We start from the raw sequence: 24,965 nt of genomic DNA, 5'->3' as shown, positions 1-24,965 counted from the left end.
ATGTGAATACAGTGGAGGTAAACCTAGGTATTGAGTGATGATGAGAGAGATATTGTCTCTAGAAACATCATTGAAACCAGGTGATGTCATCGCATGTGTGTGTGGTGGAACTGAAAGGTTGGATAAGGTATAATGAGCAGGGCTAGAGGCTCTACAGTGAAATAAGCCAATAAACACTAACCAGAACAGCAATGGACAAGGCATATTGACATTAAGGAGAGGCATGCTTAGTCGAGTGATCATAAGAGTCCAGTGAGTAGTGAGGTTGGTTGGGGTAACGGCGATTCAGACAGCTAGCTGAGCCATTGGTAGCAAGCTAGCATAGGATGGAAGTCTGATTTTAGCCACCTCGTGCGTTTCCGACAGTAGATTAGTGGGGTTCCGTGTGGTAGAGGGGATCAATCCAATTGGCAAAATAGATATAGTTATAGTGACCCAAGAAAAATTGTCCGATAGATAGACCTATTCAGATAGCAGCCAATAAGACAGCTAACGATTAGCGGGCCGCAGATGGGCGTTCAGGTAACGTCGCGACGGAGGGGCCAGTTGGATAACTCCCTCGGGCCGATAACGTCAGTAGTCCAGTCGTGAAGGCCCGGTGGGGAAGGCCCGGTACTGCATCCGCAGTAAAACGGGTCCGGATAGGTGATTGTAGTCCAGGAGTGGCTGATGGAACTCTTCAGCTGGCTAGCTCTGGAATAATAAATGTTTGCTCCGGGATCGACGTAAGCCAATAGTCACATGGATAGCAGCTAGCTAGCTGCGAGATCCAGGTGTAAATGTCCAGAGCTTGCGGTTGAAATCTGGGGATATGGAGAGAAAAATAGGTCTGGTATGTTCTGGTCTGAGTCGCGTTGTACAAAACTGGCGATGGCTAAAGGATAGCTGATGACCACAAACCGTGGTTAGCTGAATACTAACGTCTAGCTTCTGGCTAGCTTCTGGCTTGCTTCTGGCTAGCTTCTGGTTAGCTTCTGGCTAGCTTCTGGTTAGCTTCTGGCTAGCATCTGGTTAGCTTCTGGCTAGCTTCTGGCTAGCTTCTACTGTGGATTTCAGATTTGAGGTAAATAATACTTTTTAAAAATAATTGGTGAGGCGGGTTGCAGGAGAGTGTTTTGAAGTTTAGTTTTTGGAAAAGAAAATATATAAAAGATATGCGAAGAAAGATGTAAATATATATATATATACACGGGACACGACAAGACGAGGACAAAGGACGTCTGACTGCTATGCCATCTTGGGGCATCATAATTGTGCAGGAAGTTGTCAAGGAAGTGAGTTAGTGTTTATACTGGACCTCCCGCAACCACTTACTGTCAACCAATCATGTCAATGAGGAGCTATATGGAGCCCTTTGCATTGTTACAAAATTTGGGTAGGCATGGCGATGCTGTACAGAGGTCAATTTGGCCTCTGCATGCCTCTGGAGGCTCTGCAATTGCTTCACACCATCCATATGGCCCCTCCGAACACATATTCAGATCAAGCATACATTGTCTTTAAGTCTTGCATAGTTCCTTTTGTTTCCATATGTTGAAAGTGGCTAATATTACGTTGATTCGATCAAAATTCCTACAGTAAAGGGAAAGGTTGATAGTGTTAACTAATAAGGGGGAAAACTGTAGAAAGTTGAGTGAAGTTCAATCTCGTGCTTGTCTGCACAGGCTGATACTTTCTGCACAGGCTGATACTTTCTGCACAGCAGTCCTGGGGGAGCTGTGCGCCAGCACATGCACACAATTTGGAACATTGGTCATATACAGTATGTTGGTGAGTAGACATTCACTTTGGTCGTCTTTGTTTTGTTGATAAATTAACAATAATCTCGTGTTGTGTAGGCTAAGTTTACTACAACGTACTGCCACTTGACATCACATAATGAAAAGAAAAACTTAATTTTAATGTAATGCATTGCTCATTGATGTGGTATGTAATCTATCCACCATTCCTGGATCAATCGACCCCGGATTAATCGAGCAGAAAGCAAAGTGACACAAAATTGTGTGAAATTATATCAGATTATTAATTTTACATTTAGATTCGAATAATTGTCGAGTGACGGTATGCCACAGGGAAACGTTATTGAGCAAGTTATTTTTGCCGTCCAAATACAGCGCCTCTCAACAGAAATGCCTGAACTTTGAGGAAACGTAGGGGGGGAAAAATGTTGCGTGATAAAAGAGCGTTAGCCTAGGCTATGGACGCACATGCACGCAGTTTAGAGGGAACATTGGTCATATGTTGGTGACTAGACATTCACTTTGGTCTTCTTTGTTTTGTTGATAAACTAACATTAACATTGTGTTGTGTAGGCCTAGTCTACTACAATGTACTGCCACTTGACATCACACAATGAAAATAAAAACGTAACTTTAATGCAATGCATTGCTCATGGATGTGATCTGCAATCCATCCACCATTCCTGGATCAATCGACCCCCGATTAATCGACCAGGAAGCAAAGTGACACAACGTAGCAAAATAGTGTGGAATAATATCAGATTATTCATATGACATTTAGATTATAATAATTGTCGAGTGATTGTCACAGGGAAACGTTATTGAGCAAGTTATTTTCGCCGTCCAAATAGAGTGCCTCTTAACAGAAATGACTGAACTGTGCACATTGCGTTTCATGTGAGGAAATATTGAAGGAAATAGTTTTTTGTGTGATAAAGGAGAAGTAGCCTAGGCTATGCAGCCCGATCTCCCCTTCACCTCGCGCCGGTCAGCTGTTGTTTGTTTACATGGCTGTGTGGCATCAAGTCAACCCTTGGCATCAAACATTGGTCTGGGTGAGTGTCTCTGGTCCAATGCTTTAGTACGCCTTTGATGAAGGCCTATGTGAAAAATAGTATCTTAATTTGCACGTTGTTTCATGTTTGTAGGCTATATCACTTGTCATCAATTTATGCTTTAAATGACTCTCCAATCCGAGACCAGACCCTGGCTGGACCTGACATATTCAGATACCATCTGGACTTGCTCCCCTCACAGACATCTTGAAGAGAGGAGGGAATGCTGCTGATGCTGCTGTGGCTGTGGCTGCCGCCCTGGCCGTGACAGAACCCTGCAGCAGTGGGATCGGTGGGGACAGCTTCTGTCTGTTCTATGACACAAGCACAGGCCAGGTGCGCGGCCTGAACGGCAGGTGAGGGAGTGGCACTGCACTGCCAAGAACCAGTAGCTCATGTTTTGTCATCTTTCATTGTGTTGTTTTTAACCACAAACTTTACAACAAGATAAAAACATGTGGTAGGCTAACAGTCAGCATTTTCATCAAAGGGTTATTGTATCATGAATGGTTAGGCTGGTAATATGATCTAATATATTCTCAATGTTTTTGTTGGAAAATAGCCAGTGATCTGTATCGTACAGTGAGACTCATGTTCACAATGGCAGTTTCATGAAATCGGTATTATGAATACTATGCAGCATAAATGGAGACCGATTCTGACCTTTAAAAGCAGTAGATAAATTCCTTAGCATGCTTTATGTGTTATGACTAACCTTCCTTGATTTACACCCCCCGTTGGTTTTGTGAACAAACATAAAAAATACTCCAACAATCAGTTACTCAGTGAATAATGCCTTTCCCTCTGTTTCTTTATGAGTGTGTTATTACCAAGTAATGTGTCTTCGGTTGTAGTGTGTGTGTGTGTGTGTGTGTGTGTGTGTGTGGGCAGTTCCAGTTGACTCTGGAATCATCTTGGCGTTGTGTTATTTCGAGCCACTATTGCGTTAGACTTTCTATTTAACCCTTGTGTGTTACTTACTAGACCAACACATTTCGCTTCTGTTGATCCCTGTGTGACTGTGTGCGTGTGTTTGTGTGTGTGTCTTGTTCCAGTGGCCGGGCTCCCAGAGCACAGACAGTGGATCTCCTGGAGAGGTATGGCTACAGTGAGTCTAACCCTATCCCATCCTTCCACGCCCTGAACGCCACCGTGCCGGGGTCCGCGGCCTGCTGGTGTGACACCGTCCGCCTGTTTGGCAGTCAGAAGGTAAAGTATGATGTATGGTTATTTTATTATAGCTCCAGATGGACGATAATGTTTCATTCTTTAGTATGTTATAGAATTTCTACTCTATTCTATTTCTATTCTATTCTAATGCTTCTAATGCAGTGAGACCCCTCATGTTGTGAAGCAGTGCATTCATAGTGCACATCCATCTTAAAAAAGACATTAGATCTAAAACATCAACAAACGGCTCCTTTCTATCCACTTGTTTTTTTTTGTAGCTTATCCATGGCAACAACTGAACGAATCTGCACTCTGAGTGCGTCCGTCCTTCAGTAAGCATTAAAAACATGCCCCCCAGTCCCACACACTGTCTGTCCTCTTGTTATTTTTAGATCTAATTTGTTCGTTCTTGACCTGTATTTGACCTGGGTCCAGCGGTTCCTCCCTAGCAGGCACTTGTACTATGTTTCCATGGCTTCCTCAGAGGAGCTGTTGCTTTGTTTTGATCTGTATAGTACAGTGTGTTATATTGAGACTTCATACTCATACTTCATACTTTCTCTCCATGGCAACCTGCTGCTGGCTGTTAGGGCAGCTGTATTTATACCTGTAGTTAGAAACAGAATGATATGTAAACATTGATAAACATATTCGCCTCAATTCGTCTGGGCATGGATTCTACACGGTGTCAAAAGCGTTCCACTGGGATGCTGGCCCATGTGGACTCCAATGCTTTTCACAGTTGTGCCAAGTTGGCTGGATGTCCTTTGGGTGGTGGACCCTTCTTGACATAAACCAGTGTGCCAGGCACCTACTACCATATCCGTTCAAATGCACTTTAATATTTTGCCTTGCCCATTCACCCTCTTAATGGCACACATACACAATCCCATGTCTCAATTGTCTCAAAGCTTAAAAATCCTTCTTTAACCTGTCTCCTCCCCTTCATCTACACTGATTGAAGTGGATATAATAAGTGACATCCATAAGGGATCATAGCTTTCACCTTCATTCACCTGGTCAGTCTATGTCATGGAGTGAGCAGGTGTCTTTAATGTTTTTTAAACTTAGGGTGGGTTGCACCAACATGGATTAACTCTTAAACTGGGTTAAATAAAGGTTTATCTATTAATCTTGGGGCACCAAATTTTAAACCTAGTTTTAAATTAATCCTAGATACATTAAATCCTTCTTCTAATCCAAGTTTAGTTTTCACTTTAATTTTAAGCCTGTTGCTCAATTAATAAAAAAATAAATATACATTTAGATTGGAGATTAATGCTAAACTTGAGGTGGTTTACCTGAGAAAATGGCATATCTACTGTGGAGACCAAAACAAGTTCCTCAGAGAATAGTTAGACAGGCTGAATTCTGTTGAGTTTTATGATAATTAACTCATCATTAACAGGCTAGTTACGTGCCCATTTTGTACAACAATTGAATTGGGGCTTATGATATGCCCAGCCTTGGTACGAATGATGATGTTATGCAACATGCTGTAACGGGCCTGATAACGGTAACATTGTAGAACACCATCCCAACCCGTGAAGCACGGGGGTGGCAGCATCATGTTGTGGAGGTGCTTTGCCTCAGAAGGGACTGGTGCACTTCACAAAATAGATGGCATCATGAGGCAGGAAAATTATGTGGATATATTGAAGCAACATCTCAAGACATCAGTCAGGAAGTTAAAGCTTGGTCGCAAATGGGTCTTCCAAATGGACAATGACCCCAAGTATACTTCCAAAGTTGTGGCAAAATGGCTTAAGGACAACAAAGTCAAGGTATTGGAGTGACCATCAGAAAGCCCTGACCTCAATCCTATAGAAAATTTGTGGACAGAACTGAAAAAAATTGTGTGAGCAAGGAGGCCTACAAACCTACATCTTAGTGTATGTAAACTTCTGACCCACTGGAATTGTGATACAGTGAATTACAAGTGAAATAATCTGTCTGTAAACAATTATTGTCCTAACCAATTTGCCAAAACTATAGTTTGTTAACAAGACATTTGTGGAGTGGTTGAAAAACGAGTTTTAATGACTCCAACCTAAGAGTATGTAAACTTCCGACTTCAACTGTACGCTTCCATTAATTTGTTCAACTGGTACCAGCGGACCTTCAGACGAGTCTTGTGAGGCCTGTGGGCGTGCTAGAGGAAAAACAACCGACATGTACGTGTTCTTGAGATTCTCACCTTTCCACAGAGGGGTCATAGTGTGTAGCCCAAACTGTTCAGATGCTACAGAAAGAAGTTGGCAGATCGGCTGTACCGAATTCTGATGAGTCCCAAGACGCTGGTGGGGATCGTAGAGTAAAACAGAGAACACCATCGTGTTCGTGAAAGTCTCATCTTTGTAGGCCAAACCGGACGCTACAGATGATTTTGTGAGAAGAGCGATTTTTGGGATGTCTCATGGTCTGACAAACACCCCTCTAGCTCTGTCACGTTTCACAGCAGATGTGGAAGTGTTACATAGGCGGATGCGGTGGATTGAGACTGCAAAAAAACGGATATATCTATCTTAAACTGACATATCTTTATGGTGATGTTTTTATTATGCTAATTAGATTCCCGTGGGGCGTGAACATCGACCTTAGGGTTTTTTAAACCTAACCCTAGCCTCAACCACAGTGCTAACCTTTATGCATAACCCTAACCTTAAATTTCAACCAAAAAGCGGAAAACATCATCATTATCATGAATTTCTACGATATAGACCGTTATACTTTGTGGCTGTGGTAACTAGTGGAAACCTTAACTCCTTAACTGTGTGTTTCCTGTTCCTGTGTGTCTACAAGCTCTCTCTCCAGGATGTCCTTAGGCCCGCCTCCGACCTCGCACTGTGTGGGTTCCCCGTTGCCCAGGTGACCGCGCACCACTGGGCCAAGTGGGTCCGTACCATGAGGGCTGCAGGGAGGGAGCTGGGAAGAGACTTCCTGATTAAGAACGATGCGCCCAAACATGGACAGGTGTTCTCCAACCCTCATCTGGCCCAAACTTTCCAGGTAACCCTGTCCTTGACTGAGAGGAGAATCAGTGATGCGCAACATTTCTCAGAGAGGAGTGTCTGTGTGTGCATTTCTCACTACCGGGGCAGGCTCAACTCTACTGTGTATAGTATTGATCTCTGGTGTCATGCCTGACAGGTTTGTTCCTTTCACCCGTGAGTCCCTGAGTCACTAGTCTGGTTTTAATTGAGTAAGAGGGTAGACTCCGCCCCAAAATCTGTATACGCGAAAATAAGCGTTAAGCAGACCATGTGAGGAGTTTTTGTATGGGGGGCAATGAAAGCGTGTCGAGGCTTATTTGATCTAATAGAAGTTTCATAATGCTTAGGACTTAAGTTGTTACGAATGTACTGATATAAGTGTAATGCAATTGACATTCCGGAAAGTTTGAGAAAAACGATTTTATATCGGAGTTGTGCCTGTTGTTCACAGGCGTATCTGCCCTCATTGGCTAGAAAGTTCCCAACAGATCTCGCCTTCTCCCGCCTGCCTATCGCCTTTGCGGACATGTATTTCTATTGTTAGAGGGGCCAGTCAACCATCTTTTCTATATAATACATCTTTGATAAAACCAATAGCTCGTCTACTCATGATGATGTATTGCCTGTTTGTTTTTTGCTTTTGAAGCACTTGAAATGTACTTCTGTTATGAAAAGCGCTATAGAAGTTGAATACATTCATATTAGTATTTATTACTGAGTGATGCCATGGATAACATGGATACCATCAGGCCATCATCCATTCATAATCACATTCAGTTGATTATTCTTTTCTGTTCATTGATTCTTTTCAGTTCATATCATCTGACCCACAACTTCTTCCACGGGAATGGCGTGTGTTCAATGTCAAACTGTTTGTGGTGACACATTCCTTTGTTGGCGAGGAAACACATCACCTATTATTGACGGCGTCTGTTATCAGTCCTGTACACTAAGGAGCCCCTAGCCCAGTCCTTCTCAAATAGTGGGGCGCGCCCCCCTGGGGGGGGCTCAGAGCGATGCCAGGGGGGGCGCGTGTGACCCCGGGGAACATGCTTTTTTTTGCCGCAGGGAGTAGGTGCAGATAACAAACCCTTAAGGAACACCAAAAATATTTAACAGGGATGATAAGAAAGGCGGAGAGAGACGGAGATAATGAGACAAACGTAAGTCTCCCGAAAGCTAAGACGAGGAAATATGACGACGCGTATGTAGCGCTTGGCTTCACTGTGACTACGGTGGGAGAGGAGAAAAGACCGGTATGTTTACTGTGTCTAAAAATGTTGGCAGCATGAAGCCAAATAAATGAAGGCGTCACTTAAAGACATTACACCCCAATCACGCTGATAAGCCGCTTGAGTTTTTTCAGCGAAAACGTGCCGAATATTACCAACAATCGTCCCGCTTTGCAAAACGTTCTCATTGTAGCCATTAATCCTGACTTCCTCATTTTGATAAAAAAAATCAGCACAAATTGTTTTATTCATTTTTGTTTTATAAGTTAAAGTGTTTCATATATTGTGCTCCTGAGTTAATGTTGCTGATCAATTTGAATGTATTATTATTTATTGATTATATTTAATTTAATTTTTCAGTATCTAATGGTCAAAAAATGTTTACAGTTTAAATAAGGCTTGAATTTTTTTTTTTTTCAGGCAAAGTGATGCACTTTAAGTCTTTTCTGTTACAGACTAAAAAACAATGTTAATAAAGTTATTCTTTGTTGTAAGTTGATCTATATTTCTTTCTTTTTTTGTTTTCTTTAATGTTAATAAGGATACAATGTTATGCAGAGGTGTACATATAACAATTTTATAGACAAATGATACTATTTACAGTAGCGGCGGAGAGTTGGGGGCGGCGCGAAATGTTTACTTCTTCCTAGGGGGGGCGTAACAGAAAATAATTGAGAAGCACTGCCCTAGCCTAAGTGGGCTGACATGTCACGTGTACACAGAAACTCCTTTCTGACTCACATTGCGCTCACTGGAATATCAGATGAGTAGTTTTGTTATCGTGTCACTCCCAAATATGCATGTAAATATTTCCCAGTCATTGATTGATTCATTGATTGATTGATTGACATCTCCGATCAGGAGCTGGGCCAGCACGGTAAAGTAGGGTTCTATGAAGGCAGAGTGGCAAAGTCGATTGTTGATGTCATCATTCGGAACGGAGGAGTGATGAGTCTGGAGGACCTACGTGACCATGACAGCGAGGAGATCAGACCCATCCACACTGACTACAGGGTAGGTTCAAGGACACACAACACGCCACAACCAACTAAACAGGAATTTGATACTGTAGGGATGGATCACAGTGACACAATGTTCATGTTGCTATCAATCCCTTACTGTGGTCTCTCTCTCTCTCCCTCTGTCTCTCTCAGGGTGTGAGGCTATGGGAAGTCCCTCCTAACGGTCAAGGCATGGCAGCACTCATGGCCCTCAATATACTGGAGAACTTCCCCATCAAAGGTAGCTACATCTTAACCTTCAGTCTCCCCAACGAAGGACAACCCCAGCTACGTATTCATTGTGGGGAAGAGCATAGATATATAAACTCCACTGAGACAGTGAGTACATTTACATGAACACTAATAATTTGATCTTAAACCGATTATGGTAGCAGGCAGAGTATGCCATTAGTCATATAAACACCTTACTCTGCTTATCTTAATTGAAGTAAGCATACGCCAATTAAAACCCCTGGTTTTCTGGGAAATCTTTCGAGTTATGAGGACGACCCTGGGTCTGCTCCAGAATCGGAGTTGACAAACACTGGCCTGTTCAATGCAACCCACTGACTGATTCTCTTTGTGTGTATCTGTGCTCTGCAGAGATGGGTCATAACAGTGCACGTTACCTCCATGTGTTGGCTGAGGCCCTGAAGCTGAGCCTGGCTGATACAGTCCATTACTGTGCTGACCCGGATCATGTTAAAGTCCCTCTGGAGAGTCTACTGTCTAAAGACTACAGCCTGCAGCTCTCACACACCATACAAATGGACAGGTAAGACCACAAAGGTGTGTGTGTGTGTGCGTGTGCGTGCGCTTGTTATGAGTGAGCAAGTGAGAGAAAAATAATTAGAAGGAGAGAGTTAGTAAGTGCAAGAGAGAGAGAGAGAATGTCTCGACCCATGACAGGATCAGGGCTTTGAGTGAATGACACCTTTTTTGTTTTCAAGGACCAGAGAGAAATGTTCTCTTGTTGCTGGGTCGTTCTTGAATTGCGGTGGCATTTGGGCATGGCATTTAGGAAAAAATGTAATCTATTTTGTATTTATTTTAATGTATTTGGGTACATCTTCCCATTCTAAATCAACTAATATGGCAGCTTAATGACTTTAAATACTTTTTACCATTAGGATAACATTGTGCCACCAGTAGGAGTAGTAACACCAATGATGGTAACACTAATGAGACATTTTAGGTTATTGAAGATTTTCTTAAATGGAGGCCACAGATGCTCAAATCTAAGGTTTGAGCCTTTAAAAATAATTTACTGCAGTGATATGATTATTACTTTTGCTCACAATGTTATTTCCCTTCATTTAAATTGAGTAACACTGGACTCAGACACCAAATTATTAATGGAATCCTCAAAATTATGACATACTAAAAGGGTGTGATTAGCTAATAATTGTATGTAACAACAGTGACATAAAACTGAGGGACAGACATTATACTAGTAAAAACAATAGGTATTTTAATAGATAATTGATCTATACAATATATTGTTATAGTGTTTTAGTTACTCAGCTCCATGTTCTTGGATTTATCTCCAGACCAACTTGAAACTCCAGGATCTTGTTTCCTTGGAGGAGTTTGGTTGACTCACATGTTACTGAAGAATGTGATCGTCAAATCAAATCAAAGTTTATTTGTGATGTGCGCCGACTACAGCAGGTGTAGACCTTACAGTGAAGTGCTTACTTACAGGCTCTAACCAATAGTGCAAAAAAGTTATTAGGTGAACAATAGGTAGGTAAAGAAATAAAACAACAGTAAAAAGACAGGCTCGATACAGTAGCGAGGCTACATACAGACACCGGTTAGTCAGGCTGATTGAGGTAGTATGTGCATGAATGTATAGTTAAAGTGACTATGCATATATGATAAACACAGAGTAGCAGCAGCGTAAAAAGAGGGGTTGGGGGGGCACACAATGCAAATTGTCCGGGTAGCCATTTGATTACCTGTTCAGGAGTCTTATGGCTTGGGGGTAAAAACTGTTGAGAAGTCTTTTTGTCCTAGACTTGGCACTCCGGTACCGCTTGCCATGCGGTAGTAGAGAGAACAGTCTATGACTGGGGTGGCTGGGGTCTTTGACAATTTTTAGGGCCTTCCTCTGACACCGCCTATGTGTAGAGGTCCTGGATGGCAGCTTAGCCCCAGTAAAGTACTGGGCCGTACGCAATACCGTGTAACCACGCCAGCCCAGGATCTCCACATCTGGCTTCTTCACCTGCGGGATCGTCTGAGACCAGTCACTCAGACAGCTGATGAAACTGAGGAGTATTTCTGTCTGTAATAAAGGCCTTTTGTGGGGAAAAACTCATTGTGATTTGCTGGGCTTGGCTCCCCGGTGGGTGGGCCTATACCCTCCCAGGCCCACCCGTTGCTGCGCCCCAGTCATGTGCAATCCATAGATTAGGGCCTCATTTATTTATTTAAATTGACTTTGAGTTCCTTATATTAACTGCAATCCTGTAAAATCTTTATATTTTTGTTCAGTAGGGGCAGGGGAACATAGATAGTAATATGTTTTCACAACAAAACATATTTCAATAAACAGTTGACAGCCTCTCTCTGTGTGCTTGAGAAAGGAATGAAGGAGAGAGAGGAGGAGATGGAAATGCACTATGGTGAGATATTCTGTAGTTAAAGTTAATGTGTCAGCCTATTAATTATGAAAATATTGAAAATATGCTATTACTAGGCTATTCAAATACAAATTCACTATAATTGTAGGCTAACTCTGAATTAGTTTAATTTTGGAGTATAGGCAAGACCAATTATGTACCAAAGACAGTTTAAATAAATTATTTTTTCCCCCTTTTTTTCTGCCATGCATAATATGCGGTAGGCTATGTATTGTATAATGGCACAATCATTATTTTAATTAAAGTTTATGTGACTGAGAGGCTCAAATTCGTCTTATGTCGCAAAATTTGAAATTGTGTTTTTTACATTGGATAAAAGTAGAGACTCAGAGCTACAAAATGGTATATCATACACTGCATTTGAGGAACAATGGGAAAGTAATTTTGCTTTGAAAGTTGATAAACTTGTAAACTCACTTTTGAGAAAATGGCCTTTGAATACTATGGTACTACTACTGGAGAGCCCTTCTTTGTCTACACCCATTCAGCATTGTTCACACCCTCTTAAGCTTTAGCACCACCCATTTCTTTAAGGGTTGATCAGAGCGTTCTGTACAAACAACAGCAGTCAAGCACCCCTGTCAAGCACACAGATTCAAAATGGCTATTGATAACAAATGTGTATTTTGTGGTTGTGACCCAGAGACTCTTGACCATTTATTTTGGGACTGTTCTTATGTCAGAAGATTTTGGAGTGAGTTAGAAGATTTTATTTTAAAAGAAACTACTATTAATGTTAATTTGAAAGACTGATTTATTTTGATCCAAATTATATGGACCCTGATTTAACTTTCATTGTTGATTTGTTTATTTTTAAAATAAAGTGGGTGGAGAACAAACCCCTCTTCACATTGTATAAGATAGATTTTAAATATTATTTAGAAATTATCAGTAAGTGTAAAAAGAAAAAGCAATACATACCATAAAACTTTTTGACAACTTAAAAATGTATCTCGATATGTAATACCCATCTGTTAAGTTTATGTAGTCTTGTTTTTGTATTTGTTTTGTTGTTAATAATAATAAAATACAAAAAATACAAAAATAACAATCAAGCAGACAAGCTAACTTGCTAGCTACTTCCAAACACAATGAGAGAACAGCTCACTGAACATTACTCGCCCTTGCAGAGCTAGTTAGACTGTTATGTTATCCACAGCGTTGGTGACTGCAACTGTGCTGTCAGTTTGTAAATTCAGAGCGTTTCGCTCTCCAAGCGTTCAGAGCGCACACTGGACGCTATGGCCGATGAGTAGTGTTGATCCAAACATTTTTACCTCAGAACGGTAGTCAAGCACTCAAGCTAACTGTCTAACATTGGCTAGCTTGCTAGCTACTTCCAGACACGTAATGAGAGAACACCCCACTCTGATCATTTTACTCGCCCTAGCAGAGCTGATTAGGCTGTTTTCATTTCAGAGCGCTGGGGAGTGTAACTGTGCTGCTGGTAACAAATTAATTGCACTTTTCCCCTGATGTTTACCGACACCGGTCATATTCAAATGGTGTTGAGCGTTCGTAAATTCATCAGTTATTCTGCGCTCTGGCACACTCAGACAAGAGTGCTCTGAAATCGGAGTAGATGGTTACGAACGCACCCGAAATGGTTACTTGCATAGTGGGGTCTTTTGTTAAGACCGTTAGATTAATTGACTAATCTAAAAAACATGTAGCTGACATAGGCTAATTGAGTGACTGACATAACAAGAGAAAAACTGCAGATGCACAACCAAATTTTGAAATTGAAACGTTTTTTTAAGACAGCCACCAAATATGCCCACGGTATCAAATACTTATTCAGCATCTATTGATATTGACACCTTTGGAGCGTTCAAGTTCTTGGTATGATGGATTATATTGAAAAAAACGTCAGAGATTGTCTGAAGACATCCTGTTCCATATAAACCCTGTTTGATCTGAGTGAATCAACTTTTGTATTACCGTTTCTATGCGAAAAGCCAATACCTTAGCAATGATTTTGTAATCCACATTCAAGAGTGATCCTGTGCGGAAGAATCCGCATAACAATGGATCCCTATCTTTCTTTTTAAGTAGGGTGATTGTAGCCAAATGTAGTGACTAGTGAAGTACATTTTTCTGTAGAGCTTTTGTGAGCATAAGTAACAAAAGGCTTTAGTAACTTGGGACGAAAGTGTCTATAAAATTAGCAGGAGATTTCCCATTTTGTAGATTACTGATGGCCTACAACAATTCACCTGGGGTAATGTTTCTATCCATATTAATTTTCCGTGGTTCACTTATAATTGGTAAAATGGCCTTATTAAGGAAATTGTCTATATTCTCTTTAGAACTTTTGTTTTCAGATTCATACAGTTTGTGTTAAAATGTTTTAAAGACTGAGTCTATTTCAGAAGAATCCATTAGGGGTTTGAATGCTATGGGTGGTATGTTCCTCTTCCCCGCAAGCATTTTCCCTACACTGAAAGTGCAGGGAATGGCCATGGCCAGTCCCGCTCCTGCCATGGAGAGGGACTGGACACTGTGCCTGGACTGGGCACCGGCACCGAGGAAGGCTCCGGCCATGGAGCTGGGTTGGACGCCGTGCCTGGACTGGGCACCGGCGCAGAGGAAGGCTCCGGCCTTGGAGCGGGACTGGACACCGTGCCTGGACTGGGCATTGGCGCAGAGGAAGGCTCTGGCCATGGAGCGGGACTGGACGCCGTGCCTGGACTGGGCACCGGCGCAGAGGAAGGCTCCTGCCTTGGAGCGGGACTGGACACCTTGCCTGGACTGGGCACCGGCGCAGAGGAAGGCTCCTGCCATGGAGCGGGACTGGACGCCGTGCCTGGACTGGGCACCGGCGCAGAGGAAGGCTCCTGCCATGGAGCAGGACTGGACACCGTGCCTGGACTGGGCATCGGCGCAGGTTGCACCGGACTGATGACATGTTCCTCCGGTCGAGTGCGTGGAGCCGGCACAGGACGTACCGGACTGGGGAGGCGCACTGGAGGCCTGGTGCGTGGAGCCGGCACAGGTGGCACCGGACTGGTGACACGCACTTCAGGGCGAGTGCGAGGAGCAGGCACAGGACGTCCTGGACTGGGGAGGCGCACTGGAGGCCTGATGCGTGGGGCTGGTACAGGTGGCACCGGGCTGGTGACGCGCACCTCAGGGCGAGTGCGAGGAGGAGGCACAGGACGTACTGGACTGTGGAGGCGCACTGGAGGCCTGATGCGTGGGGCCGGTACAGGTGGCACCGGGCTGGTGACACGCACCTCAGGGCGAGTGCGAGGAGGAGGCACAGGACGTACTGGACTGTGGAGGCGCACTGGAGGCCTGATGCGTGGGGCCGGTACAGGTGGCACCGGGCTGGTGACACGCACCTCAGGGCGAGTGCGGGGAGGAGGCACAGGATGTATTGGACTGTGGAGGTGCACTGGAGGTCTAGAGCGTAGAGCTGGCACAACGCGTCCTGGACCAATGACCACCTTCGCACGGCAAGCGCGGGGAGCTGGCACAGGACGCACTGGGCTGTGAAGGCGCACTGGGGACACAGTGCGGAACAGGTGGGGAAAGGCTTTCCACACCAACAACAGGTGGGGAAAGGCTGCCTAAATATGATCCCCAATCAGAGACAACGATAGACAGCTGCCTCTAATTGGGAACCATACCAGGCCAACATAGAATACGAAAAACTAGAATGCCCATCCTAATCACACCCTGACCGAACCAAATAGAGAAATAAAAAGGCTCTCTAAGGTCAGGGCGTGACACATTTATATAGGAGTGGTTAAAACATGCTAATTATGATCCTCTGGTATGCCATCCAGCCCTGGAGCTTTCCCAGACTTAAAGGCTTTAATTGCATCAAGAAGTTCCTCCTCTGTAATTTGGCCTTCACATGAGTCTTTCTGTACAGATGTTAGTTTTACATTATTAATAGGAAAAAATCCATACAATTAGCTTCGGTTATTGGAGATGGAGGAGACTGAAACGAAAACATATGCTTAAAGTACTTTAATTCCAATTTCAAAATATTGTTTGGTGAATCATGAGTGACTCCGTCATTTGTAACAAGTTTCAGTACATTTTTGAAGAATGTTGAAGGCTGAAAAATATTTTGGTGCATTTTTCCCCATATGCCATCCAGTTCGCATTATTTTTATAATATAAACTCAGCAAAAAAAGACATTTCCCTTTTTCAGGACCCTATCTTTCAAAGATAATTCGTAAAAATCCAAACAACTTCACAGATCTTCATTGTAAAGGGTTTAAACACTGTTTACCATGCTTGTTCAATGAACCATAAACAATTAATGAACATGCACGTGTGGAACGGTCGTTAAGACACTAACAGCATACAGACGGTAGGCAATTAAGGTCACAGTTATGACAACTTAGGACACTAAAGAGGCCTTTCTACTGACTCTGAAAAACACAAAAAGAAAGTTGCCCAGGGTCCTTGCTCATCTGCGTGAACGTGCCTTAGGCATGCTGCAAGGAGGCATGAGGACTACAGATGTGGCCAGGGCAATAAATTGCAATGTCCGTACTGTGAGACCCCTAAGACAGCGCTACAGGGAGATAGGATGGAGAGCTGATCGTCCTCACAGTGGCAGACCATGTGTAACAACACCTGCACAGGATCACTACATCCAAACATCACACCTGCGGGACAGGTACAGGATGGCAACAACAACTGCCCGAGTTACACCAGGAATGCACAATCCCTCCATCAGTGCTCAGACTGTCCGCAATAGGCTGGACTGAGGGCTTGTAGGCCTGTTACAAGGCAGGTACTCACCAGACATCACCGGCAACAGCGTTGCCAATGGGCACAGACCCACCGTCGCTGGACCATACAGGACTGGCAGAAAGTGCTTTTCACTGACGAGTCACAGTTTTGTCTCACCAGGGGTGATGGTCAGATTCGCGTTTATTGCCGAAGGAATGAGCGTTACACCGAGACCTGTACTCTGGAGCGGGATCAATTTGGCAATCTCAACACTGTGCGTTACAGGGAAGACATCCTCCTCCCTCATGTGGTACCCTTCCTGCAGGCTCATCCTGACATGACCCTCCATTATGACAGTGCCACCAGCCATACTGCTCGTTCTGTGCGTGATTTCCTGCAAGACAGGAATGTCAGTGTTCTGCCATGGCCAGCAAAGAGCCCGGATCTCAATCCCATTGAGCACGTCTGGGACCTGTTTGATCGGAGGGTGAGGACTAGGGCCATTCCCCCCAGAAATGTCCGGGAACTTGCAGGTCCCTTGGTGGAAGAGTGGGGTAACATCTCACAGCAAGAACTGGCACATCTGGTGCAGTCCATGAGGAGGAGATGCACTGCAATACTTAATGCAGCTGGTGGCCACACCAGATACCGACTGTTACTTTTGATCTTGACCCCCCCCCCCCCCCTTTGTTCAGGGACACATTATTCAATTTATGTTAGTCACATGTCTGTGGAACTTGTTCAGTTTATGTCTCAGTTGTTGAATCTTGTTATGTTCATACAAATATTTACAAATATTAAGTTTGCTGAAAATAAACGCATTTGACAGTGAGAGGACGTTTCTTTTTTTGCCTAGTTTATTTTACTGGATCTTTCTTGAATAAGTTCCTCCATTTCTTTTTGTTTTTCCTCTGACGTATTCTGAGCCTCTATGGTACAGTTTTTATTGCTATCGATCTGTACTGTTAGTCTCTCTATTTCCTCTCTTAATATGGACTATTTTGACCTAAATTGGTTTTGTTTTATAGATTAGTACTGAATTGCATGCCCTCTAAAGGCACATTTAAGAGTGTCCCATACAATAAGGGGATCTGCTGTACCTATGTTATGTCGGAAAAAGTCAGTTATAAATTATTCTGTCCTAGTTAAAAACAAATTATCATCCAGTAGGCTTTGATAAAATTTCCAATATCCTCGCCCACGTGGAAATTCTGTAAGAGTAATATATATGCCAATTATGTGATGGCATTCTGTCCCCTATCAACACTTTTTAAACTTTTGGTGCCAGAGAGAATGACATAAGAAAGTAATCAAGACGACTGGCTTGATTAAGCCTCTGCCATGTATATCTCACTAGGTCAGGGTATTTAAGCCTCCAAATATCGACTAATTCCAATATATTCATGACATTCATGATTTCCTTAATTGCCTGAGGGTGATAGTTTGTAGTGTGATTTCCTTTACGGTCCATAGAGGTATTTAAAACCGTATTATAATCTCCCACCATAATAATAGAGTTTTGTGTTGCTCGTATGGTTGATAAATTTTTATATTTTCAAAGAAGCATGGATCATAATTATTTGGACCGTATAGGTTACTAATTAAAATAAAAATTACTGTTAATTAATATCATCACCCCTTTTGAATTTCTTTGCCCATGGTAGAAATATATTTCGCCCCCCAGTCCTTTTTCCACAAAACTTCATCTAAAATTGTTGAATGAGTTTCCTGTGAACAATAGATATTATATTCCTTCTCTTTTAGCCAGGTAATTACTGATCGTCTTTCTTATTATCTGCTAAGCCATTACAATTTTAACTGGCTATACTTATTTCACCACTTACCATAATGAGACACAAGTTGAAATTCTATTTATCACAATATATGTTTGTAAACGTACCATTAAAAAGTAACATGATGATTGAGTGTCTATATAGCTGTACCATGATATTTGCATTGCTACTAAGTAAACCTCCAATTGGTCCCCACTATTCCACCCGCTAAAAGCCCTCATCCCGAGTCGGGTTGTCATCCCAATGACCGGCAGACCGCACCCGACCCCCCCGGATCCCATGGCCCCGGAGAGACCGGGACCCATCCTTTGAAAAGAGCACACAGTGCCACCCACAGAACAGAAGCAGATCAACCGCCAAAAGCATTTCCATTACCCTCACCTCGATTTGTATTATACACTGCTCAAAAAAATAAAGGGAACACTAAAATAACACATCCTAGATCTGAATGAATGAAATATTCTTATTAAATACTTTTTTCTTTACATAGTTGAATGTGCTGACAACAAAATCACACAAAAATTATCAATGGAAATCAAATTTATCAACCCATGGAGGTCTGGATTTGGAGTCACACTCAAAATTAAAGTGGAAAACCACACTACAGGCTGATCCAACTTTGATGTAATGTCCTTAAAACAAGTCAAAATGAGGCTCAGGAGTGTGTGTGGCCTCCATGTGCCTGTATGACCTCCCTACAACGCCTAGGCATGCTCCTGATGAGGTGGCGGATGGTCTCCTGAGGGATCTCCTCCCAGACCTGGACTAAAGCATCCGCCAACTCCTGGACAGTCTGTGGTGCAACGTGGCGTTGGTGGATGGAGCGAGACATGATGTCCCAGATGTGCTCAATTGGATTCAGGTCTGGGGAACGGGCGGGCCAGTCCATATCATCAATGCCTTCCTCTTGCAGGAACTGCTGACACACTCCAGCCACATGAGGTCTAGCATTGTCTTGCATTAGGAGGAACCCAGGGCCAACCGCACCAGCATATGGTCTCACAAGGGGTCTGAGGATCTCATCTCGGTACCTAATGGCAGTCAGGCTACCTCTGGCGAGCACATGGAGGGCTGTGCGGCCCCCCAAAGAAATGCCACCCCACACCATGACTGACCCACCTCCAAACCGGTCATGCTGGAGGATGTTGCAGGCAGCAGAACGTTCTCCATGGTGTCTCCAGACTCTGTCACGTCTGTCACATGTGCTCATGTGCTCAGTGTGAACCTGCTTTCATCTGTGAAGAGCACAGGGCGCCAGTGGCGAATTTGCCAATCTTGGTATTCTCTGGCAAATGCCAAACGTCCTGCACGGTGTTGGGCTGTAAGCACAACCCCCACCTGTGGACGTCGGGCCCTCATACCACCCTCATGGAGTCTGTTTCTGACCATTTGAGCAGACACATGCACATTTGTGGCCTGCTGAAGGTCATTTTGCAGGGCTCTGGCAGTGCTCCTCCTTGCACAAAGGCGGAGATAGCGGTCCTGCTGCTGGGTTGTTGCCCTCCTACGGCCTCCTCCACGTCTCCTGATGTACTGGCCTGTCTCCTGGTAGCGCCTCCATGCTCTGGACACTACTCTGACAGACACAGCAAACCTTCTTGCCACAGCTCGCATTGATGTGCCATCCTGGATGAGCTGCACTACCTGAGCCACTTGTGTGGATTGTAGACTCCGTCTCATGCTACCACTAGAGTGAAAGCACCGCCAGCATTCAAAAGTGACCAAAACATCAGCCAGGAAGCATAGGAACTGAGAAGTGGTCTGTGGTCACCACCTGCAGAACCACTCCTTTATTGGGGGTGTCTTGCTAATTGCCTCTAATTTCCACCTGTTGTCTATTCCATTTGCACAACAGCATGTGAAATTTATTGTCAATCAGTGTTGCTTCCTAAGTGGACAGTTTGATTTCACAGAAGTGTGATTGACTTGGAGTTACATTGTGTTGTTTAAGTGTTCCCTTTATTTTTTTGAGCAGTGTATATAGCTCCCACATAAACAGGCCATGCATTTCTCAATGGCTGCTGAGGACTGGGGTGCACAGTGTAGCCAAAGTAATTAGTGTTCTCACTCAATGGAGTTGACATCCACTCAGAAAGACAAATTTTCATGTGTGTCTGCATGTGTATGAGAAAGTCTAATTCCTGTTTATTTACAGGAATTAAATGAATCCCCCGGAGTGCTCTATCTTTCTCTCTCTCTCTCTCTCTCTCTCTGTCCCTCCCCCCTCACTTTCTCTCTCTCCCTTTCCTCAGGGCCAGCGTCATGGCGGAGCGTGATGTGCCCACAGGAAGTGACACGGTGTATTTCACGGTGGTGGATGGCCAGGGCAACGCCTGCTCATTCATCAACAGTAACTACATGGGCTTCGGAACTGGTCTGGTGCCTCAGAGCTGTGGCTTCTCCCTGCAAGTGAGTGGCAGCCTGTCTCGGTCGTTGAGGAACCAAGCGCTAAATTCAATCCGTACCCCAATTGAAATGTAAAGGTTATTTCCAATTGAACCGAAATATGCAGCTTTTCCCGTGAATGCAGTCTCCGCAAACTCAGGAACATTGCCTTTGAATTTCTATCACGCTATAGGGCGGATCTTCTGCGATACAGATTGAAACTATGGGAATAGAACTATGGGAATAGAAAGGAAACTTTTTATTGTCAATATTTAGGCTTCAAGTTTATTCTAGTCCTGCCACAAACAGTTAAATTTGCACTATGCAGAAATCGCTCCGCCATTTCCTGTTTGCTAAAACTCTGAAAAGCTAGCCTAATTTCAGTTTATGTGACAAAATAAGTTAGTATAGTGTAGAGAATCATTGTACCATTTAAACCGCTGTGAAGTATATTTTACATAACCAAAAATATTGTTGTTTTAGCTGTTTGTAGCTGATGTACAAAGCTAAAAGTAAAAGACGCAAAAACAAAACTTAAGAATGGGAAGCATAGAAATAGCGCACATAGAACAGATCCACCGCTTTCAAGTACAATGATAGATCGATCTATGAATCACATTTCTGTGAATTTGATCAGGTCGCCCAAAATGTGACATATTGCCACATTTACATAGTTCGGAATACACACACCCACATATTTATCGTAGGAATACAGTTTGGAACTGAAATATATCTGTTGAATTGCTTTCATTGTTTCCTCCTCGTTCCATCTGAACTCTGTGTCCCATCAGAACCGAGGTGCTCACTTCTCTCTGGAGCGTAGCCATGGTAACTGTGTAGGCCCGGGGAAGAGACCGTACCACACCATCATCCCGGCCCTGCTGACCGACCCCGCCTCTGGACGTCTACTCTGCTCCCTCGGTGTCATGGGAGCCTTTATGCAGCCGCAGGGCCACATACAGGTGCCCGCACACACACACACACACACACACACACACACACACACACACACACACACACACACACACACACACACACACACACACACACACACTCACACTCACACTCACTCACTCTCTCTCACTTTCCTGGTGCTTTAGTTTAGTGGCCTGTGTTCTCTCTCTCCTCTCCATCCAGGTGTTGCTGAACATGCTGGAGTTTGGGATGAACCCCCAAGAGGCGCTAGATGCCCCTCGCATGTATGTGCAGCATGACAAGGCTGGTAAGCTCTCTGTGAACCAGGCTAGAGGCCAGGCCACATGACCCTCCTTTCTCTCTCTCTCTCTCTCTCTCTCTGATGTTAATCAGCCAACCCACAGTAGAAATATGCTTACTGTACTGTAGATCAGGTAGAGTAACCCTAACCCCCCTCCCCCCTCGATGCCCAGACCTTCTGCCTGACGGACTATGTTAACATGTTTAGTAAACTACACTATAATATTTTGCCTGCATCAGGAAGAAATACTATCATAATTTAGTCTAAGAAACATGCACACACATGTTGTTAGTAATGCATAGAGATAGGAAAGTGTGTGAAAATGCTATATATATTTGTCATAATAAAAACTCTGGGGTTATGGATCCACATGTCCTACCGGAAATCCTGCTTTATCTGTATCCTCTCCTCTCACAGCGCAGCAGTGGCGTGTCAATTTGGAGGTGGGTGTCGACGAGGGTGTTGCTGAAGACCTGGAAAAGCGTAGCCATGTGGTTTGCTGGCCTATCACTGGCCATGACCGGAGTCAGTTTGGGCGAGGCCAGGTCATCTCAGTAGGGGATTGGTGGAACCTGTCTACCCAGGAAGCAGAGCCTAATGTTAGGGTGTTGTGGGCAGGATCAGACCCCAGAGCTGATGGTTGTGCCCAGGGGTACTAGTGACTAGGGCTGCACAATATCGGCAAAAAAATCTCATAGCGATTTTTTGAACCAAATATTGCAATTGCGATTTGGCTTGCGATATAGATCAAAACATCTGGGTGAACTTTTGGAATCAGTGAAATAGAATGATTTATATTAAGAAGCAAAGTAGAAAGCAGCATTGATCTTGTTTGGGAGAGAGACGTCAAACAGAGTAAACTATAAAAACAGATGTTACACGCAGCTTAGTGGCGGTTCAAAATATTGCATGCAATATGGATCTCTTGCATTATGGATATTGCACATGTCAATATTGAGATTTTGATATGAATTTGAATAATCGTGCAGCTCTACATTCTTCGTAAAAAGGATTCCAAAAGGGTTCTTCGACTGTCCCCATAGGAGAACCCTTTTTGGTTCCAGGTAGAATCATTTTGTGTTCCATGTAGAACCCTCCGTGGAAAGGGTTCTATATGGAACACAAAAGGGTTCTACTTGGAACCATCATTCAACGTGTTCTCCTATGGGGACAACCGGAGACCCTTTTAGGTTCTAGATAGAACCTTTTTTTCTGAGAGTACTAGTGACCCTCTCCCCTCCCTAGGGGGAGCTAGAGAGCTTACAGAATATTTACAGTATGACTGTGCACTACACTTGTCCACTCACTGACCATGTTTACATGCACAGCAATATCCCGTTATTATTCAGGATACTAAAGTATTCTGTTTTTGAGTTGACGCATATAAACATCATATAAACATTATGAGAAACTCGGATAAGATGCCTGTTTTTGCTTATAATTTTGGACATTTGGTAGGCCTTATTATATTTTCCAACATTTGGTAGCCTATTTGTTTGTCAACTATAGTTTGATACATGCAGCTTCTCTTCTGTCATTATTTGTTGCCCCAGAAGACTAAATACAGTAGTGCTCACCAGAATAATGTTGTAAATCGATAGAATGCATTAGTAGTCTAGTTAAAACCAGTAAAGTTGTCTGTTTTGTGTAGGGACCGTGGAGAAAACGCAATAACTCCAAAACAGTGGTCTGTGCAAAATGTCCAAAATGTAATCAGTTTGACCGGTTTTAAGAAAATGAAAAGCTGAGAAAATGACAAAATATGTTTCTGATAAGACTTCAGTTCATCTTAGGTGTGATTGAAATACTGTCTGCTTGCATAACAGTGTCAAAGATAACACATTACATGCGCATTCACATTTCTAAAGCGATGCTGAAAGAAAGAAATCATGTTTCTCATCTCCTGTTCCTGAGACAAAATGAACATTTGTTGTGTAATTTCACTTCAAGAAATGCATAATTCTGCAGGAGTTAATGTTATATTATACCACAGTGTTGTTGAATACTCATTTTTGATTGGCTAGAAGGGCATTCTAGGATGGACATTAAAACCAGATTAAGGCACAGTTGGAAAAGATATTGGGACACCTTGCAATCATGATGCAATAAGCACCTACATTTTTTAATTAATACATTTTTTATTTCACCTTTATTTAATCAGGTAGGCCAGTTGAGAACAAGTTCTCATTTACAACTGCAGACCTAATTCCTCATTTACATATGCAGACCGTACTTGCTACAAAGTTACAGAAAGCTAAACCAACAACCACACAAACCGAAATTGGATACATTGTAAACGCAGGTCCAACGAGGACAACCTTAGCTAGCATTGATTTGTTTTTACAGAGACATATTTTTTGGAGCATCTGATGACCTAACGTGGTGAGTGATGAACATGAATTTCTCTGGTCCCTACAGTTGCAGTCATGACACAAGTGACGCTATGCTGTCAAATCCTCCCACGTTTCTAGTTTGACCAGCTATTTTTACCAACTGATCTTTTTTTATTTGGTTGTCATATTGGCAGTTTTGCTGGGAGACAAAATATTTAGATAGCTTCTTGCCTAGTTTTTGATATGCAGTGCGGTCTCCTCGTAATGAACACTGTCGAGTGACCTGATGAGATGGCAAACTTTTCTAGCTATGCCAGGCATATTCAGGCATCATCAGCTCATTGTTAAGGATTTATCTAAATTAATATCAATAGAAAACAGTTACTTTCCTGTTATTCTGGCCCAGATGTCGTGGCTGTTTTAGCCGTAGCTAGCTGGCTAGTTAGAAAGCAAGGGAAAATAACTTTGCCAGCGAGCATACCAACAGAACATAAAGAACGAATGACAAGGTGGTGTCCATAAATATCTAACTAATTGAACGAACGACTGGGTTGCATCTTTAGCAACCAAAAGATGAGAAAGTATGAATTTGCTTATATAAATGAAAAGATAAATAAAAAAAATGTTATTTCTACCGGTAAATATGTGCTTATAGTATTGTTTTATTTGGCAACTGTGTTATAAGCGGGATAAACAGCTTAGAC

At 43.1% G+C, this 24,965-nt stretch overlaps 1 protein-coding gene across 3 annotated transcripts; it reads left to right on the top strand.

Annotated features, from left to right (window-relative positions):
* The first annotated feature begins 1,648 nt into the window (after window positions 1–1,648).
* LOC120052687 (glutathione hydrolase-like YwrD proenzyme) lies at window positions 1,649–23,034 on the top strand. 3 transcript variants are annotated; one of them, XM_038999742.1, is made up of 12 exons: window positions 1,748–1,770; window positions 2,678–2,794; window positions 2,997–3,150; window positions 3,850–4,003; window positions 6,767–6,973; window positions 9,051–9,203; window positions 9,344–9,431; window positions 9,794–9,965; window positions 20,580–20,736; window positions 21,504–21,674; window positions 21,850–21,934; window positions 22,346–23,034. In XM_038999742.1, the coding sequence occupies exons 2-12, from the start codon at window positions 2,695–2,697 to the stop codon at window positions 22,585–22,587; spliced, it is 1,683 nt and encodes a 560-aa protein (XP_038855670.1). In that variant the 5' UTR covers window positions 1,748–1,770; window positions 2,678–2,694; the 3' UTR covers window positions 22,588–23,034. The 3 variants fall into 3 exon arrangements, with proteins under 3 accessions (XP_038855671.1, XP_038855670.1, XP_038855669.1); XM_038999743.1 differs by lacking the exon at window positions 2,678–2,794 and having other exon boundaries at window positions 1,649–1,770; XM_038999741.1 differs by lacking the exon at window positions 1,748–1,770 and having other exon boundaries at window positions 1,821–2,794.
* The last annotated feature ends 1,931 nt before the right edge of the window (window positions 23,035–24,965 follow it).

Source organism: Salvelinus namaycush, chromosome 8, assembly GCF_016432855.1.
Source record: "Salvelinus namaycush isolate Seneca chromosome 8, SaNama_1.0, whole genome shotgun sequence".
NCBI lineage: Eukaryota > Metazoa > Chordata > Actinopteri > Salmoniformes > Salmonidae > Salvelinus > Salvelinus namaycush.
This window is presented reverse-complemented; position numbering and strand designations above follow the sequence as displayed.

Bases quoted from the DNA above. Each gene is read 5' to 3' on its own strand.
- LOC120052687 (XM_038999742.1), top strand. From the start codon at position 2,695: ATGCAGCCCGATCTCCCCTTCACCTCGCGCCGGTCAGCTGTTGTTTGT. The intron at 6,974-9,050 runs GTAACCCTGTCC...ATCTCCGATCAG, and splicing joins ATCTGGCCCAAACTTTCCAG to GAGCTGGGCCAGCACGGTAA. The intron at 21,675-21,849 runs GTGCCCGCACAC...CTCTCCATCCAG, and splicing joins AGCCGCAGGGCCACATACAG to GTGTTGCTGAACATGCTGGA.